The sequence below is a fragment of the Taeniopygia guttata genome, chromosome Z (assembly GCF_048771995.1).
Source record: "Taeniopygia guttata chromosome Z, bTaeGut7.mat, whole genome shotgun sequence".
NCBI classification, from domain to species: domain Eukaryota; kingdom Metazoa; phylum Chordata; class Aves; order Passeriformes; family Estrildidae; genus Taeniopygia; species Taeniopygia guttata.
In genome coordinates, this window is record NC_133063.1 from 61,901,930 (window position 1) to 61,924,015 (window position 22,086).

General features: G+C 37.9%; 1 protein-coding gene across 4 annotated transcripts in view; it reads right to left on the reverse strand.

The window, feature by feature from the left end:
* The window catches only part of LOC100229224 (TLE family member 4, transcriptional corepressor), a 95,799-nt gene that overhangs the window by 63,833 nt on the left and 9,880 nt on the right, over positions 1-22,086 (reverse strand). For 3 of the 4 annotated variants that reach the window (XM_030257418.4, XM_030257416.4, XM_030257417.4), the window contains exon 5: positions 3,766-3,828. In XM_030257418.4, the coding sequence (XP_030113278.1) occupies positions 3,766-3,828 (63 nt within the window). Of the gene's footprint in view, positions 1-3,765; positions 3,829-8,654; positions 8,741-22,086 lie in introns of those variants that run through there. The other variant, XM_072922880.1, reaches the window with a different exon arrangement.

Consider the following 22,086-nt stretch of genomic DNA (forward strand, 5'->3'; position numbering starts at 1 on the left):
GTTTTGAAGAAGCAAGCAGCCTCTACTATTCCTTACTTGTATTATTTTGTTGTTATATGATATGTTTAGAGGTAGTACAGGTTTTGCTTAAGGACTGCAGCACTGCCCTTCTTGGAAGCCCTATCAAGAGACTGCACAATGAGACAAGGCTGTGCCAAAAATGCTAGTGAGAATTGGAAAGCAAATACACATTTACCATGGAGTACAGCACACTGAAAAAGCTACAAAGGACAAGTTGGGTCACTGCATTCAGGTACCACAACTCAGACAAGATATAATAAATACTACTAGAAAAATGTTAGAGCATTATTAACAATATATGCATAAATTGCTAGTGAGATGCATTCCTTGGCAGAAGGATTACAGATCTCTCACAGTTTCCTTGCATTTACTGTTTAGCTCTAATCTGGGGCAAGTCTGTGTTGAAGGCAAATAATTTTGTCTTTTCAACCTCACGTCTCAGACCAAAAGCTATTTCCTCTCGATCAGTACATAAGAACTCCTGCTCTCCTTCTACATAATGGATTTCATACTCCTCATTCAAATCTACAGGACTTTAGAACACCTCTAGGGCAAGTATGTACAAAGAAAAGCAAGTATATTATGGGCTACATCAACCTCTTAAAATAAAAACCATCAACTAATATCAAATGTTTGAAAAGAGAGGACTCCAAGCAGATGTTGATGTTTACATGTTTGCATGACAGTGCTTTGCATTTTATTATACTAGAAGATATATCTGTCCACCTTAATGTGCACATGGAACTGAAGATGCCTGTTATAAAAGAATCCATCTAGCTTGTTATTAGCTAGCTCACTGGCAGCTGGAAAGGAAAGTGAACCTCCCAAAACAGTTCATTACAGCCTCCTTCAGCCTTCCAAAATGCTTACATTGAGGCATGTGAACTGGCAGGGATCACCAATACTTACTTCTCAAGCAGCTTTTGCAAGTAGTGCTGAGCTCCAAGTTGCCACAACTACAGCCTTTGCTATACATCAGCCAGCTTGCATGTGTTTCATGAATATAAACAAAACACAGACAGTATTTACTCAAAAGAAAGTGACTGATATGTATCTCCAAACATACTGAAGAAATGCCACTATCCAACACCTGAGGTCATTCAGCACTTAGCCCACAATAATAGACAAAAGTTGTAACCAGCCACGCATATCACCTTGAGCTGACAGGAACCAACCTCAACTTGAAAGCCACAGGGTTGTGAAAGTGTCATACTCTGCTGAAGCTGGTAAATTCAGTTGAGAAGTGTCAATTAGCGGAGGCACTGTCTTATGGCTAGGGACAAAAAATTAATTGCACTGTAGTGGCTAGATCATTCAAGCATGGGAACACTGAACTATCTACCAACTGCAGCAGGTAAAACTAAATTAACTGAATGACTACAGCCTACACCCATGCAGGCACTCCTTTCATTTTATGCAACAGGAACTACTTTGAGCACACTGGTATCTCACAGTATCACATAGAGGTAGAAAATGACTGTTGCAGCACAGGAAGCCCAAAACCACAGCAGAAATTGAACACACATTGCCCCTGAGGTTCATCTCACATTTCTGATCACAGAATCACTCTTTCCTACAAAAATGGGAAGCTTGTATTTCTTGGTGCTGTTTTTTTGCAGTCTGCTTAAACTGGAATAAACATAAAAAGAAGATACCAGTTGACTGTGTGTTTAGGCAGGTTAGAAACTTTGTTTTAAATATATGCTTCAATGATGTACAGCACAATAAAACTGACTGAGACCTGGAGAATTTACTGAATACTTTATTAGACTGCCCCCAGAAACAAAGCAAACAGTAGTACACAGTGGGGTGATATATTACAAATGTATCCTTTTCACAAGATCTCTAGTGATTTTGCCCACAATTTCTTTCTTCTAAGTGAGTTATCACAAGCCATTGATTCCTTACAAAGTTAACAAGCAATAAGACAAGTTAACCTGGTGCTATTATGAGGCAATAATGTTGCCATCAGTGCATGCAACCACTGTATTTTGTTCATTTTTCCCTCAGGCACAATATAAAGAAGCCTGATCACATTTTTCAGCCACTATTCCACAATTAGACTGCATGTAAAATGCATAAACAGCAAAAGCATGCTGCAATTCAATTCTCTATTAATCTGGATGATGAAATAAAGAGACTTCCATTAAGACATTAACTTCTTAAAGATACAAATTAGAGAGAAACCAAGACTACCAGTATACTTAATCCTGAAACTCAGTTCTCTTTTGACGCATCAGTTATGCCAATATAAACTGATTGAAATACGTATTCTAACTAGAAGAGGTCAAACAATCGTCAAGATTTTCCTAAACCCATTACAAAAAAAGTCACTGGCATTTGCACTGTCAAGACACGTGAAAAGCTTTTGTATGCTTCCCCTCTCAATCCTTCCCTGCTGTCTATATATGGTCTGCTATTTTTGAACGGCAAATAAAACCATGTAACTACACCTATAAAGACTCTGAAGCAGTCAAAATACAAAACAGCTATTTGTTTTAGATCTGTGAAGGACTTGAATTCTGGTCCTCCAGCAATGGAGCAAGAACATTACACATTGTTTAGTTTCTACAAATCTATCTCAATAAGCAGAGGGCACATTGACACTCACAAACACTGTCAGGTTCTAGTTTTGATGGCATAATTCTTGTTTCAAAGACACACAGATACACACACGTGTGGCACACACAAAGCTCATTAGCTGAACAGCAACATGGAGCACACAGCCTCTCATTTGCAGCCAGCTGAGCAGCTCTCTTGAAAAGCACCAGCATTTTATGTAACAACTGAAAAGCAGGAGAAAGTCATATCGTGTTCTCAGGCACGACGTTTTACAGATGCAATACATAAAAATACACCTTCCAGTCCTGTCTTTGCAGCTCAATACTGTATTGAAATGAAACCATGTGCTAAATTGATGCACACTAACCTGCACCAAAAGATCCTCAGAGGAGTGGATAAGGGAGGCCATTATGCACCAAAGGTTTCCTTTCATGAACCACACTTCCTATTTACTTCACACACGCCGGTTGCTCAGAACCTTCCTCATTAGTTCCCATCAACTCCCCTAAATCTCAGTACCTTTTAAATTACCTACAATGCACTCACAATAATACTAGCAAATCGTAATTTGGAGAAAATTAATGGTTAGAGAAATTAGCTCATAGTGAGTTTCAATTTTCTGTTAATATTCCTCAGACATACAAAAACATAAAAGGATTTAAGGTAGGAAGTAATCAGGGACACAGAAAGAAAACAGCCAACATAAAAACTGTGTTTCTATACCCGCTGTGTTGGACATCACTATTCATGTACCAAAAAGAAGTTTCTGCCGAACTTTAATGTTCATTGCCAAGGATGGAGCACAAATTATGCCTTTCTAGAATTTTTGCAAGCTATCTTTGATTTCAGACCCACAAAATCATAACTGCAAGAGAATGTATGTTAAAGAAAAATATTTAAACTAAAATTCTGTTTTGACATGACAACACATTCCATTTCATAAATATATTTAAACGATATTATAATAGGCTTGAAGATAATGATGATTAAGTGATAACAGCACAATGGAAAGTCATCTGTAAGTGCCAAGAGATCCATAATGAAACAGTATCAACACAAATAGAGATAATGTAATAGATACAATGATACAATAATTGATACAATAGATACAATGATGCAATCTTTGTAATATATACAAGGATGCAATTGTTTAGATCATAGGGAGTGCAAATGACTACCTACCTCTTGGGACAGGAAGGGAATGACTTGTGCACATATAGCATTCAGCCTCTTGACAATTTCTGCCTGCAAGTCACAAGAAAAAAGAAGTTCAATTACATAAATTCTCAAATGCAACTGAACCTTAAAGAGACATTTGTTTTCTTTCAACTCTGGCCATTCTCTGAGATGTTCTCAAAATGACAAAATTTTGCACATGGATCCAAATATACTTAGGAAGCTTGTAATTTCTTGCTAAAATATTTTCCTTAAAAAGGACTATTTTAAAGCGATACAAAGTGATACAAAAAGTAGTTAATTTTGATTACACAATCAGAGGAATTTAAAGAACAGAATCTTCAGGAGATGTAACAAAAAATATAAACAAAGTTCTGTGTATCAAACTGAACTCTCTCCTGTGACGCAAAGGGAAGGATCACTTCAAGTAAGAGTAGTGCCATTGTAAGTAAAGGGAACAAATATACCATTTCCTTGTAACAGTGCATATCATGAGAACATTAGCATTGTAATATACAATCTTACTGATAATCATTCTACCTTATATTTCAGAAAGGAATACTGCAGTCTTGTAACACACTTCTGCTGTTACCTATTCTCCCGGTAAGTAGTGGTTACTTTCATGTGGCAACTGTAACTACAAATTAATAATACACAATGTTTTATTTTCATACCAGACATCAATTCTCTGTATTTAATTTGAAAATCTCAATAGAGACAGAGGAGGTCTATTTAAATAACACAAGAATTACAGCTCCAGAAGCAGAATATTCAAAGCCACACAGACTTTCCTACCATAAATCACAATTTTCTTACACTAAATTCTAACCAGGATCAGTTCCTCATTTTACAATCGGACAGAATGCTTTTCCTCTTGCAAAGTCATGAATCACAGGATGAAGACACACTAACATGCAATTTAGCATTCCTTCTTCTAACAGCAAACCTTCCAGCCTTTTTGCTATGTTGTCTTTTAAATGGCAAACACTTGGAAAAGAATCTGTAGATCAGAAAGGCCCACAAGTAGCAGTAAAGTCAGAAGTTCATATAAAATTAGTTCAAGGAATATTACTGTTAGAGAGCTATGTAACCAGCAGGCATGGTTTGCAAGAGGTAAGAGCACATGTGGAACTAACTCTGCCCCCTTGTGCATACTGCGTGATACACACGACTTAATACATGTTATTTTGGCCTACAACTTCTCTCTTTCTCTGAAATCCACCTGGTTTTGTTCTGTTTAACAAAAATCTAAATTATCTACAAATTGCAAATACATCTATAATAGCAGACATCCCACAAGGCAAAACTTAAATATGCCTTTAAACAGACAGCATTCACTACACTAGTTGACAAGGAAATTTATTAACTACTTGTTACACAGAGCAGCACAGGGAGTGACAAGTTGTGTGCACCTAAGCTTTAGCCAGAAAGGCTTCACATTCCAGTACAGCATTACTTGGATACCAGTACTTGATTAAGGAAATGCCGACTGTAATACAACACACAGCTGTAAAGTACCTGTTCTTAGTGGTTCAAGCACCATTAGTGTACTCATTTCCAAATTTTGGGTTTCAGCCTGCTATTTTTTTTTTTTGAGAAATATCCTGAGTGCCCTAAAGCCACTACACATTCTATTCTTCAAGGCTTTTCCACATGAGCAGAAAATTCCCCAGTGCACCTGTCTTGGTGTAAGCTGAAGCCACCCTGACCTGCTGTTTAACATACACATGTGCACAACATGCTTTCTTCTACTGCAAAACAACAACGCCTCATCTTTAAAATGCCTGTCACAACCTTGCCCTGCCCAGCTCCATGGGAGTAGCCTTTGGAAAACCCCTTTTCTACCATAGCTACCTCAGCTGGATACCTTTACTGCACTGCTAAGGAGCTGAGAACAAAACCAGCTTGAAATGCTAGGCAGGAGCTCAGTGTCTAATTTTAAAAAGCTTGTAGATTCATAGATTTTAAGGCCAGAAGGGACTGTTACAATTGTCTTATTTGACCTCCTGGGTAACACAGGCTGTAAAACTTCACTGGCTTCCCCATCAAACCCGTAAATTACCATTCAGCTAGAATATAGCTTAGTCAACAAAAATAATTTTATTCAATTCACTTTGAGGCATTTCTTCTCAAGTAAGGTACTCAACCATAGATATTTCAAGTTATTTCAGTTATGATGTTTTTCTTTGGATCACTTCCCTTCCCCACCCCCAAGAGAAGTATGTCTCTCTTCTACTGCTCTTCTGGCCAAAATGTGGCTGAAATGTATTTGCTCAGTATTTATATAAAAAAATCACCTCTGGCATATTCTGAACCTAGGAAATGTTCAACTATAAAGAGTTTTCTAAAAAGCCATAACTGAAAACAGGTGGCTGAATATGCACAGTTACACAACGGCAATAAATCTCCCGATATCAATCCCACTGGAGTGCAGAACGAGTCCTTTCATGCTGTACACAGGGAAGTGAGCTGATGGAGACAGCACCCAGCTCAGCCTATAGAGAAGAAAAACAGCTAAAACAGCTTCAAATGATGTCAAAACATTCCTCAGTAGCATTTCTCTGCTCGGCCAATCAGAACAAAGCCTAAAAGCCCTTGCTATGCTGAAGTGTTTGCATTTTTCCCTTATTAAAACAGTCTTCACTTTCCCTAACAAAAATCATCCCCAGTTGCATGGTTGTGCATACAGTTATCATCCTCCAAACTCAGGTAGCAGGGAAACAGCCCAGCTGAGCAGCAGCAGACTGCAGAGACACAGCATGACTGAGATACAGACTGCCTACCTTAGGAGACCACAGGCAGTCTGAAGGCATAAAGGAAAACATTGTGTACATGCACAAATGATAGGAAGGTACACATTGTGTACCAAGAAAAGTCTCACAAAAGACATTTTCACACAGTAAATATGAAGTACACTCTGTCTCAATACTTCAACTGTTTCAACAATTAACTGCAGGAGATAATGCCACAGCAACAGGCTTGATTGTCTGCCACAAAACATACAGAAAAAAAGGTGTTAGCTACCAGAAGCTAGTTGGGTGAGTTTCTTGAGATGCTGCCCTGAAGCTTGAAGGTGTAGGTTCTGATGACATAGATTAGCATCTCAGTAGACCTATCCCTAGTATTCCTGGAAGAAGCCTGGAAACTCCTCCTTTGCCTAAGGTACAAACTCTGACACAAGGTAAAGCACAAATTCACATTTCTACTCACACACATTTTTACAACCCTACATTTGAACAACAGTTCAGAACTTTTTTTTTCTGTTAGGCATCAGGTCAATGGGTTTTTCATGATCAGTCTAACTGCCAGGAGGAGAAACTATGATTTCATAAAACCAGGCATCCAAATTCCTCACATGGAAAGTCAAAGTTGCCTCGGAAACACGGAAAACACGGCTGCTTCCACAGTCATCTAATTTTACCTCTTTTGTCCCACAGGACCAGGCTTTAGAGAGGCTTCATTTATTTACAGGCCCTTCCACTGGGCTTCAGTTATCAGCCAGCAATGTTGTGGACACACACACTTCTAATGGCCTATGTTTTGAAACCAAGTCTAATCTGATGGCGCAGCGCCCAAACTCCTTTTCCAGCACAGCCATTAAAGGATGTAGGTTATTGCTGTTGTCACCATTGATATTTGTCATTGTAATGTAATTAGGGCCCTAAAATGATGCATTACAGCCGTTGGCACAGCTTCTATTAAAATCTTTTCTTCTGCTCACTGAACTGCGACCTGCTTTCTGATGAATAACAGACAGACAGCTTTAGGGTGAGGAACAGATTCATCAAAATAGTATTTTCCAGCTCTGAAAATAAAATAAATAAATAAATGAGCACAAGGGCAACCTAAAAAGAAAAACACAAGGGGGGGTGAGGAGAAAGGAAAGCAAACAGCATACTTGAATTTCATCTGACCACTTGAAAGTCTGATTGCATCTAATGAATCTTTCTTAGGACAATATATTCCCAGCCTGTGAATCACATGGTTAATCAGGGCTCTAATCCATCAGCCTATGCCAGCACTGTAAATTTCAATTACATTTATAGGTTATGTGGGTCATGCTTTCCCAAACAACTATATTCACGAATATCCCATGTAAACTGGCACATTTTCTGAAATGCTGTTGTTAGTGTTACTGAATGTTGTAATACTATTCAAAGCTTTATGAAAGGTCCTGATAAACAACTGCTAAATTATTGCCTGTGGATACAGAGCAATGCTCTGAAACAGCATTAATGGCCCAATAAAAGGGTGACTGTTCATGCCAAAATATAAAAAAGATAGCTTTGGCTGCCACAGTTTGTCAAATCTGTTAACAAACACCGACACTTCTATTACTCCTTTTCCCAAACATAAAAGATGCCTGGTTTTGCATAAAGACACACCAGCGTGGAACCAGAAAAGATGAAGGAAAAGCAGAAAGGAAAGGCTTGAGCTTCAATTGCCTTTTTGCTTATGTAATGCAAGCTTGTATTGTTTGCATCCTTTAGGAGACACCTACAAGACACTGTTTTAAAAATTTTGATCTCTTTTCATTGACACTTACGTGGCATCATTTTATAAAGAGAGAGATTAAATATTTATTAACTACAATGCAAACTTTTTTCTTTATTTCTGCATATAAAGAGATGATAATAAAATCACTGTGCCAGAATCTGATCCCAGTAAGGTTACGAAGACCTATATCAGTTAACAGTCCCCTCAGCATTGTAGCAGGGATTCACACAAGAGCAAAAGCTTAAGTTTCTGATTCAGATAGCGAAATCTTTCTGACCTGACAGTTAAATGGTACTTTATTTCCTAAATAGACCCAAAAACCTGACACCTTAAGTTCACAAGTGCTTATAAAGTGTTCTGAAAAATGTTCAAAGGTAAGTCTGTAAACAAGACTATACCTTAGGCCACATGAGGTGACCCAGTCTGTGAAGGGGGCTCAGCAAAGTTGGTCCTTGCAGTACAACCACGGCTCCATAGCTATCAGCTGTAGGAAAAGAGGAGCATGTGATGGACCATTAGAATCCTAAATACCTTTCAGGAGGGCAACATAGTGGTTTAATTCCATTTACCCTTGCCACACACAGCTAAAATAGGACATAAGCACTCGGTTAAATATGTTCATGTGTCTTAATTAGCATATTAGCATATGCCCCAATTCTTAGCATTGATGGATATTAAAAAAAAAAAACAAGAGTCATATGAACGCCAGATATTAAAGTATTCAGAAATGTTCTAATAGATAGGGAGTTCAGAATAAATTCGTTGCTGAAAAATATCTATTTGCACTCCCTTTTTCCTGGGAAAAAAACCATAAATGATTCCGCGGAAAAAAGAAAATTGTGATTTTATTTATAGCACATAAACTTTGGGAAAGTATTTCCACTATATTTCACGAAGTTCCATGGTTATTACAATTATAAAAAATTGCTGGTAAAGAATTACCACTGGAGGCTCTAGGTTTGCCAGTGGAATAGAAACAAAACTACTATATATGTATTGTTGAAATAAACCAGAATAATAAAACATTATTGGGAAACCCATTTCACCAGCCAGTAGGAAGAAGAATATATGCAATTACGCTTTCAGAAAAATAATCTGCAACAACTGTTATTTCAGGTTTAATTTGTTCTACACAATGCAGCCTTTGCCAAAAAGATCAATCTAGTTTATTAAGTGCTTACCAAGAACACATGCACACACCCTAAACAAGCATTTCACAAATTAGTGAGAACAAAAAAACATTATTACACTGTATGAAACATATCATGATTCTGAATAAAGCAAGCAAAAAAGCTAATCTTAGTATTTCACAGAAAATTAACTCTTCATTCATAAAGAAGAATGTGTTTTGTTTTAATCACAGACTTTTGTCTGGAAATGCTTACTCCAGTTCTACAGAATGGGAAGAAGTATTACAAGCCTTGAATATGAAATTTCTTTTCAGCCCTAAAGGAATAGTGTTTGGAAACTAAGACACAAAGAACTTACCCTTGTAGTCAAATCAAGTGGAGGGAAAAGACCTTTATACCTTATGTGGTAAGAAGGACACTAAACAAAAAGGATTTTCTTCACTAAACCAATTGCTGATGTTTAGGAGAAGTAATTTTAGTACATTCAAGTAACCAGCACCACCACTGGACTGCCACATAACCACAAGTAGCATTCTCCACCTCACTTTCCTACCAGTTTTTTCACAAACATCCCAGCTGAGCTCATAAAGTGATGTAACTTTTCCTCTGCAGGTTAATTTAGTGTTTTGTAAGTTAATTTATTTGCCTCTTTTGCAAAAAAATACTATAAACAGCAACATAAGCAATAAACTGGAGGGGCAGACCCCTCAAAATCAATTTTCTTATGTACATACTGCTCTGTGGGCTGCTGAAGTGAATTGATAAGACAGAGCTTTTATGTAATGTCTCAAGAATCACATGGAGCTGAACTGAGCAAAAAAGGATACATCCTGAATCATTCATGATTAAGACAATAAAAAGCAAGTCAAGTAGGGTGATATATAAACATGCATCAAGCCTATCACCTGATGAAGTTGATGGCATTTTGTTAATATCAACTTGCATCAGCAAGTAGGAAAACAGAAATGCACAGCCTGGAGATTACTAAAGTTCTTCAGTTGCTCAGGCAGCCATGAAGCTGCATCCTGCCCAACCCTGCCCTATGTACCTGCAGAGCATCCACAAAAAGGCTGCAAGTGGAACTTGAAATGACAAAGACTGGCTTCAATTTCCCTTCCTCAAAGGCTGCAGGAAACACTTGCTGAAAAATCAGACAAAAATGAGTAAAAGGACACTGCCACAGGAAATGCTGTTTCCGTCAGTAGAACTTTGAAGTCCTTTTTAAGGTACTTCACCTACAAGCCTCAGCATTTCACAGCAATACTTTTTTTGTAAAATATGTCCTCATTATATAGGGATGAGCACTTTCCACCACTCTCTACCAATTTTTAATCTTTGACTTCACAGTTAAATAAAATACAGGGAAAAAAAGCTTTAAATTTATAGACCTATGGCACCACACTAAGGCAGCTTCAGCTCAAAATTCAGTATTTTGCATCTGTTCCCTAGCTGAAATTAGTTCCGAATTTCCCACTTTAATCTTTTCCTTAACTGCTGAAAGACAATAGCATGTGTACAATCTCTTACTACTCAATTTCTGCCCTCACACACTCTGCCAAAGAGTCTGACCACAATTCTGCACCTGCTGGAAATGGAACAAGCCAGTCTGAGCCTGTCCTTGCAGCTATATGCATACATTGGTTTTAGACTCCAGTTTTAATTTAGTTGGGAAAAGAAAAGTCTCCTATGTTTATTTACATCACAAGATTTTACACTTTGTTTCACAGGGGTGACAGGAAAACTAGTAGGACAGGAATACTGCAGATCAGCAGTTTTAATGCTATATCATGAAAAATTAAAGACAAGAAAAGATTGAGAGAGCAAAAACCTGCTCTCTCTAGGCCTGTGTTTAACTTGAGGTGGAGGCCTTAACTGCTCTAAAAAAATTTTAAGGGGGTAAGACTTCATGGAAAAGGTGAAAATACCTAGCATTATAATCTAAAAAGACCCATGCTTTTAGAATTTACATATATTGTGCTTACAAAAGAGGATTCTGATTTTTAAAGAAATAATGTTACCATAAACACTGCAATGATTTTCCCACTATAAAACGGAACCGTCAATGTCCACTTCTAACCCTTACCAGAAATTCACTTTTGTCTGCAAATACATATAAAGGAAGACTCAGAAGTGGCTATAGGTACTTGTTATCTTGCATCCACTCTCTATATTATGGCTACACTGCTTACTCTGGAGCAGCATGCTTCAAACGTTAATCACTTAGAAGCTGACATGCTACCAGAGTTGAGAACTGCAAAGATTGTGACAGATTTCCGGTTACAACTAAAGAACTTATACTTTACAGTCCTGACACTTCCAAAAAGTACTGCAACCAGTGGCAACACACAATACTGTGCAAAGAAAGAAAATTAAGTTTCTCCAGCAAGTATTGTGCTCTTACAGGTTTTAATGAACTACATAACCAATCAATAAACTGATAAAAGCAGCAATCAGAGATCATCCATAAAAACAAAAAATACAATGTAACTGCTGAACTGAAGTTTATTTCCTTCCAAACTCTTCTGCAAGCCAGGAAACAGCCCTTCTGCATCAGGAACAAGATTATTATTTCTCTTCCACCTTTGGTTTCCTTTGCCTGCCTCAGCCCTGCAGGTCAGGAAAGGTGGAGCCCATAGTTTGTCTGATTCATTGATAGTCACACTTGGTTGTGTTTGCTTCCAGAATAGAAAATACTAAGAATAAACACTGATCTATTTGGTGGATTTGTTAATTCAGTTTACAGAGTGCTTGGAAACATTGCTGTGCATTACCTTCAATTATTCATTTCTTCTTCCTAGCCGGCAATTTCTCAATACATCACAAACAGCAGTCAATTAGCTCAAAAAATGAAAAGATAGAAGGTATTTATTTAAAGGAAACAACATTTTAACTCATTTTCCATTACCATGAAAATGAGCAATACTCAGATGCAATTTCTTCAGATTAACACAACAGAGTTTAGTATTTGAATCAATAGACAAAAATATTGCCCCTTTTAAGCCAATTCAAAACAGCAAAATTTTAACATCCCTGAAAGAGATGAAAAATCAATGCAGTGGATTCTGTAGCAATGGTATTTTCAAGCTTTGATTTTGAATCCTTATAAAGACAAAAAGTCAAGTAAGGTATTACTCTCCCACATTTTAAACCAACTGAAGTATGATACCTGCTAATTCTTTCTCAATATAAAGAAATGATTCAAACTCTAAAATCTCAGATGCTGGAATAGAGTGTTCATCTGAGAAGCAGAGTACATTTAAGACACCTATCTCCCTTTCTGATCTAAATAGCTTTTTGTCTGTTAATTCAACATACTACAAGTGAAAGTTTACTAAAATACTATGAATGTATACGTTGTACACATTTTCTTTTACTCCAAATTTAAATGCAAGTTTCATCTTCAGGTGTTGGTTCATAATTTCGTCATGTTTGAGACAGCAGTGCCACAGACCTACAGAAGCACCAGCTGAAAACTTCCAGTACCCTGCAGGTCACAGCAGCTTGTCACTAGGAGCTTATATCATGGATGACACAGCCAGTGAGGATCCCAATTCCCTTCCTCTGGAGCATGTTGCCCTGAGGCAACACGGGACAGTGCCATGGAGCTGGGGAGCTGAGCAGAACAGCCAACAAGTAAAGACTGGACATTACACATGACACATCTCAGTATCATCTCACACTCAGATGATACTGATTCCTATTTGCATTTTTTAAGTAAAAGACTTGCTGCAGTAACCAGCTCAACATGAGAGGATTCCTGATGCAACAGAACACTGCTTTCTGAAGAGGAACAACAAAAAAAGGACTACAGTTCCAAATTCTATCAAGAAGAAAATATTTATATGAATTGCCATTGCTCATAATTTGAATCATTGTTAATCATAACTACCTCTGCTGAAAATAATCATTCCACTTTCAGCATTTCTGAATTAGGATTTCTTGTTATTTTTCCTCCTACGTGAAGGACAATGAAAATTAGGTAATATAAGCCTTTAACATCTGAATACCTAACAAGTGGTAGTTTCATTAGGGAAATACTTCTAAAATAATCAGGTAGTTTACAATTTTCAACCTTCCTAAGAAGACATATTTGCAAAGCAAATGCTAAGACATTTGTAAGACATGCATGCTTAATATGTTCACAAAAATTCCCTTGTCCAAGACAGCCAGACACAATAAGTACATCTTGATGTTCAATTCATTTGAATGGCATTTCCCCTCAGTTAAGACCATGCAGCAGCATTTCTGTCACGCTGCTCATTTTATTAGCGATATCAATAGTTCTCTGGGCAAGATGAGGCACCCTGTTTCACTTCCTCTGCTACACTGTCACCAAGTCATATTGGTATCAATCATATCATAAATGTTTCACTTCTTAGGTTAGTATCATGATTGGTTTAGCCTGAAGTTTCAACTAGCCTTTAGAGCCACCTGTTAGATATCTGGCAAGTCAAATCACCAATATCCAACTTCACAGTGAATTCAAAACAAGAAATAAATATAAACTCGTGCAAATTAGCTGCAGACATACCAAGTCAGTACTGATCAAATGAAGAAATTAAAATACTGTGGTCAAAACTGTAGAGAAAAACTCACACTCACAAAACAATGTATGGTTTTTTCAGTTATAGAAGACAGAATGAGAGACAGCAAAACCACATTTCTGTGCCCTGTTTGTAGTGGATTTAATGGATTTCTGGCTTTTTGACATAGAATAATTCTATGGTTTACCAAAATGCAGTCTCTGGGCTTGTTAATTTCAGATTTAGCTTGCTGGGTCTGTAATCTTGCCACTCTGTTAATCAAAAAGGTTTCAGGTGAGTATTTACATGAAAAATAACCATTCAAATCCTAACATTTTACCCACAAAAATACATAGAGGTTGGATATATTCTGGTTTATAAAAACCTGTTTTGCACAAACTATCATAATTATTCCTTTTTGTAATAGCAGCTTCCCATAACAATTAGAGACTTGGTTGTGCTATTCTACTTGCATTAAAAATTTGCCAGAAATACAAGAAAGGAAACCTTAAAACTACTGAACTACCTACCGACAGTTTGCAAACCTGCTTGTGTAAAATCATTATCTGTTTTTCACAAAAGAAGCAGAAAATGCTGGGAGGAGTAGGATGGAAAATAGTTTTGACGACAAGCAGATAGCTCAGACTGTGCTTCCTTTGTGTGAACTTCAGTGAAGACGTGAGAATAAGTTGGAAAATAGTATACTTCAATATAAAGTGAAATCAGTTTAAAATTACTTATTTATTTATTGAAATAAGTCCATTTTCACTACTATAACACACCAAGTGTGGACGAAAACAAGGAAAAGAGAAGTGAGAAAACATTTCTTTTTTATGTTCCCAGCAAGGGATACAATTACTTTTACCATCACAAGTAAAATTTCTGTTCCTGAACACAAAACCAAAGTTGCTTTAAACTAGTTACAGAATAACCCAAGGAGCTGGATAAATAATCAGCACAGTAAAAATTTGTCAAGTCCTCAGTTATTAGGACCTGAGCAAGTCTGTACAAGCACACCTGTCAGTCATAATCTTAAATACCATCCACATGCACCAAACACCACTTTATTTTAACTCTGTACCTGTAAACAAAGTATTTAAAATAGATGCTATCTTTCTGCAGTCTAAAGCAATACAGAATTACTCTCAATATCCACTTCAGAACCTGTGTTATAGTTGTAAATCAGACTTTCTCCAGCTCTACTGACTAACCTACACTGTACACTGAGAGATTTTATAGTTTTGTTAAATTCATAGCTGTTCTGCATCCAAAGTTGACTCCCTTCTGAGAGATGGTAATCACAATAGGTAGACGGAAACTGATGCTCGAATACAGAAAGTGACCTGCCTTACCACCTAAATTCCACTGCTTCACCAAAGTGGAAAAACAGAGCAGTGTTGTAGCAGAGAGAACAAAATATCAAACCTTTCTTTTATAGCATATTGAAGAGAGTCCTTAGTCTAGTACTTCTTTTCAAAAGTTCAACTTGCATGTATGCTCAAATTACATTTACAGCTTCTCTCGTGTAGGGTATTCATATACTGAAGAGTGATGATTCAGTCAAAGCTGTGATCCTCACTACTGAATATGAAGCTGGTTTGCCTAATCTTTTGACATCTTTCATTGTCATTACCTTCCTTCCTTCAACATCTCCAACAAATAAATCAAGAAAGAGCCTTGAGGAATTCATTGTCTACTGGGCAGGCAAAAATACAATCGTGGTCAAAAAGAGATTGGAAAACTACCTATGAGGGAGCTACACCAAGATTGTGCCTCAGACTAATTCTGCGTAGTTACACACAGAACCACCCAGCACAGAAATTGTATCAAACTCCCCATTATCCCTAAATTTACAATTTAAGTGCTTCTACCAGAGAACCGAGATCCCCTGGTGCTGCAACCACTCACACAAAGCTACACATGTATTGTAAAAGTTTGGGCACACAGATCACATGAATACTACCACAAGGTAAGAAATTTTGTTTTGGTTTTCCCCAAAAAATCCCATCCTGGTAAAAAAGCATTATTACCACATTGTCCAAATGGAGGACAGAGGCTGAGAAGATGGACTACCACAGGCAAGCTCCCTCAATACAAACCAAAGCACTGACTGTACTACCACTGAAAGGTACGTTACTGGAACCTGTTAATTGCAGGTGGGACAGAAGATAGCAGGATTCACATGGGAAACAAAAGAAGGACAAAACTGTCTTGAGAAAGAGCACTCTGCCCCAAGCATACCACCCTATTAGATAAATATTACATGTGAGCCACTTCTAAGTGACTCACATGTAATAGCATCTCACCTCCCATTTCTTAACACACTGCTCTCCAAACAATACCCTGTGGTAAGGGCAATGCTTCAGGAAACAATATTACTTGCACTTCCCAGAAAGAGATCTGAAGCAATGAAAACCACAGGTGAAGTCTCCAGTAGATATGTAATGGAATTTTAAAAAATGTCTTAACAGACTAGACATGTAATTCTGCAGAAGGTTAGCAACAGACAGATACTCAAGAGGATCTTCTAGAATACCTTGGCACTTAGAGGCTTCTAGCCTTACTTACAGCTATGTAATTGTAGCTATGAATCCTAAAAAAAAAAAAAAAAAGCACATTACCAGAAAAATCCCAAACTAGTCTTCAGCCCCTAGTCTCCCCACTCAGGAACGACACAGTGATGAAGTCACCAAAAGCACAACATACAGTTTCCATCTTCAGCACTGAAGCTATCCACTAAACCTGCTGAGTCTTTGGCTTAAAAATTATCGAGTTCTTTGTCACACAGCTCACAACTCAGCCCTGCAAAAACCTTGTCCCTGGAACTCCTGCAACTCGGTGCTTCTCCACAGCTCGGTGCTCCCCAGACAGCTGAGAATCTCTGCTAGCATTTTATTCAGACATAAAATACAGTAGCAACACATCAAAAAAAAAAAAAAAATAGTGGAGACCAGACAGACTTCTGTGTAACAGCTTAGTGGTTAAAGAGCTTAATTGCACCAATTTATACATATATTCTTTCTTTACTTCTCTTTCCTGGTCTAATAGATTTCTGTGAAAAGTGGAAATATACTCAATGCTTCCCCTGGAGAAGGAAAGTCTTTTTTTCCAGTCCCTGCTTAGAACCAATGTACATGAAAAAACACCACGGACAAATCCATGTGAATAGGTTTTGGGCAGCAACTGTAACCCAGTACAAGTCATCCAGCTGACCGGTCTTTCCAGGGAGGACAACACAGAATGCACCTCTCCTCTTTCAGTTTTAGTGCACCATGAGGAATCTCACACAAACCAGAGTGTTTTTTGTTAGGTATATCATTCATTTTCCTGGGACAGAAGATACATGGGTTTTGCTAGTAGACAAAAGAACAGCTGAACTAAAATGAATCAAGAGTCCTGTCTCCTACAGCTTGTTTTAGAAAAATCCATACTATGCTTCTACTTTGATATAAACATTGCGTGCCACTCTTTGAAAAGTGATCCTGAAACTACTAAGGCCAGGCAACATGTCCTGACTGCACCTACTTTGGTGACTTCAAGCAATGAGAGATTTGAGACACTCCTGCAACTTCAACATTCCCCTATGAATGCCTATTCCTTTATGTGTGCTAGATTTCTTTGGTACTGTTTCACTTATATCACACACATCAAGCACATGTCTGCCGTCATTCTGCAACCCAGCGGTGCAAAAGCACCCACACCATTGCTCCCACCTTGCTGCAGAGAGCAGTCAAAGCAGCTTATCCAAGGTCTCACAGGAATCCCTTGACAGCATAGTCCAGAAACTTACACTAGTTTCCCTCCAAACCCCAGATCCTGACAGCTGCATCTGATCCACCTGAGAGCTTTCTGCCTTGCTTTGTATTAATACAGAGAGGTATTTTCTGTGTCTACAGATTTTCAGGCCCTCCAGGTCTGTCACAGGCTTGAAAAAAACCCTCTTGACCCTTAATGCAGTGCATACTTACAGCTGCATTTTTCTTTCAAAATGTGTAAACTAAGATTACCCCAGGATTCTTTCACCTACACAAAGAGATGTTAAAAAATCAAGGCTTCAGATGAAATACACACCTGAGTTCCAAGCACAAAATAGAGCTAACAGCAACTAAACAAAGGACAAAAGATAATTCCTACATTCATAAGGCCTCTTTGACTGAAAGAATATTTGAAAAAAAAATGTTGCATATGCAAAGAAGCTAGACATTTGTATCTGCAAAGAAAACTCTCTCATGTCTTTCCATGGACGAGGGTTCTTTAGGTGTATAATAGCAAGGCTGCTAATGTTCGTTTAAAAAGCATCTTGTATACATGTTTGAAAACTCATCCTCAAACAGAAACCTACAACCTCAGAAAGAAAAAAGCAACCACATGTATGCTCATGGGGGCCCTCTTCTTGTACAGTCTTGTGGTGGTGTTGCTATTTACATCTCTATATACAAGATCAAACCTAAGAAAAAGAACAATTTGCATCCTTGGTAGATTGTGGGTTTAGAAAAAATGACAGAAAGGAACCATGCCCCAGAAATTTCTAGGATGTCACAGGCACACAGTTGTAAGACGTTTTCTTATGCCACCAACAACTGAAACAGGATACATTTTTTTGGTGTCACTAGTCTATAGAGATAAACCAGAGAACTTTGTGGGGGTAGTAAAAACTAACTGCCTTGCAGATACCAATGGAAAATGTTCAATTTATGTTCTTCACATTCAAGACACATTATTAGCTTTGTTTTCCACTTCTAGAAAACTTAAAGCAGGGAGATGCAAAGGAAGCAGGGTCTCACTCTTGAAGTAATTAAATCAAGAACTTATACACAAGAATAAATACATAAAAAGTAGCTCTAACATAAAAAGTCCCTTGACATTTGGATGAAGTTGCCAAAGATATTTAATAAAGCAAATAAGCAGGAAAGCCTCATCAGTGCTTGATTTTGCTGTTGTTTTAGATATTGTTTAGGATGAGACAGAAAGGAAACATATATCTTGCCAGAAGAAATTAGGAAGTACTCAGAAAAACTGCAAATAAGCAACATGTTCAGTCTGCAACAGCCTTCTGTAATCAGGACAGAAAGTCTGCTGGTCAAATTGAGTATAAGAATAGACAGTCTAACCTTTGTTAACACACGCAGACAAGCATACAGGGAGTGTTTTATGCCCAAAGTCTTTCAAACCTTGCGTTATTCAAGACTGGATGTGTATCTCAAGATGAGGTACCTACTTTGTATCTAGTTACATGCTCTACAAAATTACAGAAACCTGACATTAGTGGTGCTGTAGCTAACTCTCTTTTACACATCGGCACAGTGCCATCTTTCAAAGAGTGCACTAAGAAAGTGGATGGTTCTCATCCAGAGTGAATGGCAATGCAGGGAAGTAGGAGATGTAAGAAGACAACCAATTTATCAGCTTCTTCCAAACATTGCCTTTTCTTTGCCTTCACCCTCAAATGGAAAAGTCTAAGTGTTTTGGCCAGGTTTGGTCTTATGTTCTTTTCTTTCCTTCTCTAAATGTTATCACAAAGACTTGACTGCGCAATTTCCAACTTCAATCTCCAAATAAAATTAACAGAATAGCAGACAGGAGGACAGCTCAAGTATCTTTGGTGTTACATCTCCTGGTAACCCCTGGAGCATAAGGACAAAGGAGACTCCAAAGCTGGACTTGCTACACAGTGAACATGGGTTTGGAAGGAGTCCTCTTCCACAGCAAACACATATTCATTCAATATTCAGTGATTCTCTAGAATCTGTTATCTAATAATGGATGTTAAGTAACTAGATCTTAGATCACGCCCTATCACATACCTATCACTACCATTTCAGTCAGAGACAGAAACGTCACAAGACTTTTGCAAAGGACTGCAGAGCTCACAAACTCACAGTTGGAGAAACCCCAGCCACCCCATTTTCACATTAAAATTAAATTTAAAATGGCCTCTTCCCTGGATCCGAGGCAAGCAAGCCCCTGTATAAGCATCAGCAGGTATCTAGAGCATAAAACAGAACAAACAGCAAAACTGACTTTTCTCTGCAGATCGATGCTTCATGAAGGACGAGTACTGAAATTTTGCCTCCTGCAGCCACCACAGAACTGCAGCGGACACTCAAATGCACCTTAGCCAAAAGCACAACAGTTTGGCTCAGCTGCTGGACTCAAATGCCCACATGGAGTCCATGCTGCCACTGCCTTCTTGGCTGTCAAGCAGCAAGATGGTAGCTAATCCACTTCCAACACAGGATCTCTCAATGCAGACAGGTGAAAATATAGCACTAGTTATTTTGTCCCCCTTGCACTTATTAATAGGAAAGCCGTAACACCACAGCGTTCAATACCAGAGTGTTATGTACCTGTCTGGGGCTAAGACGATTTTTATGTCGAAATCATATCCACACAGGCAAGAAATCACTATTTATAGTTCTATTTATTATTTGTTACTTTTTTCAGTAATATTTTAAATCTATTATTTAAACGAAAGGAATATGGACACATTATGTCCAAAACCATTTCTGCTACACTGAACTACAGAGTTTGTGCCACCACTAAGACAAATAGTTAACAGGAGAAAAAGTTCAGAGAAGTGCTAGAAGTAGAATCACAGAATAGAGTGAGTTAGAAGAGACCTTAAAGTTCATCTAGTCCCTGCCATAGGCAGGCATAGGCATCTTCCACTAGGTACCACTGAAACTGTAAAACTATCACCTTGAACCAAGACAAAACTTGTAAGAACAAAGATAAACAGAAAGACAAATAGGTATTCTTAAAACCAATTCATATTTTTGCGTTTTAAAACAAAGATTTATTTTTAATTTGAACATTCAATTTCTGACATAGAACAGCATTTCTTGACTATAGATAGGCCTGGCTTCCAGATACACTTTTGTCACCTACTAGCTAATGAAAGCAACAGTTTATATAGCCCACATTTCACATTATCATCTTTGTTCTTCTCCCACTGCAGCTTGCACCTGAACAGGTTTTCTTGAAGTCAGTGACAAGATGTACACAATCTGTAGACCACAAAGGTAACTTTTTTAACAATTGCACTGTTCACAAACAGACCCACATTTTTGATCAGCCCAATTCTCTATTACATCCATAAACAGTACACTACAATTATCCATACAAGAAAGAAAAAAAAAATAAGACCAAATTGATAATTCTGATTTCTCTATGTCTGAGAGCCTCAATATTGAAATTGTTTCACCAGTTTTAATTCACCAAGTCTATGGCATTCAATGTGACTGACTGGTGTAAGCAGCCCCTTCACATTTTGTAACATAAATCAAAATCAGAATCTTAAGGAGCTTACAATGGCAATTATTTCACATGCCTGAATCTTTATGTTTGAAGTTATTTCCTTAACTGAGACAAGCAGCCAAACATTTTTAAACCAGCTTTACAATCAGCTCTGCAGTCTTAATTCTACTTTCCTAATGTCTATTTTGTGCAATGAAAGAGCTCCTCTAGGAAAACTGGTAATGAGATCAGCAAGTATATAACTAAAACCTGCACCATAATGCACATACACAATAGGGCAGTATCAAGTTTACACAAATGCTGTAAAGCCTGGGCATCCCAGCAAAGCAATACTTCACTCTGAAACCTATCTGCTAATTAATGTTTTTTTTTCCTGTGCTGAATGACCTCAGCACTTCTTTTTTGCCCCTAGAAGGACAGCAAATCTCACTGCACAAAATGGTGCAAAAGCTATATACAAAATGGTAACGCAGCTTGTCTTGCTTGGTGGATAGTAAGTCCTGATTGTTCAGAAGGAGCCTTATGCCTGTGTCATATTTCCAGCCAAACTGGACAACCCAAAGACCAGTGGTGGCAGGCAGGAGGGGAGCTCCTCCCTGCAAAGGTACACATCACCTTTCTCCCTCCTCTGCTTTCCCTCTCCTCTACCACTGCCCCAAAGGGGCTGAGGGTTCTCACTGGAACACTCTTCCTTATAGCAGTTCCTTTCATTAAAAAAAAAAAAAAAATTAAAAATGCAAGGATTTTTAATAAGGGGAACTGTTAGGTGACCACAACTAGAGGGTCACCACTGGCCTCCTCCGTAATTGCAAGTCAGCCCATAAACTAACACAGTCAGTGAAGCAGCATCATAGCAATTAGTATCTTTCAAAGACAGAAAAATGCTTTTATGTTTAAGCACTGTAGAGCAGAGCCTTTTG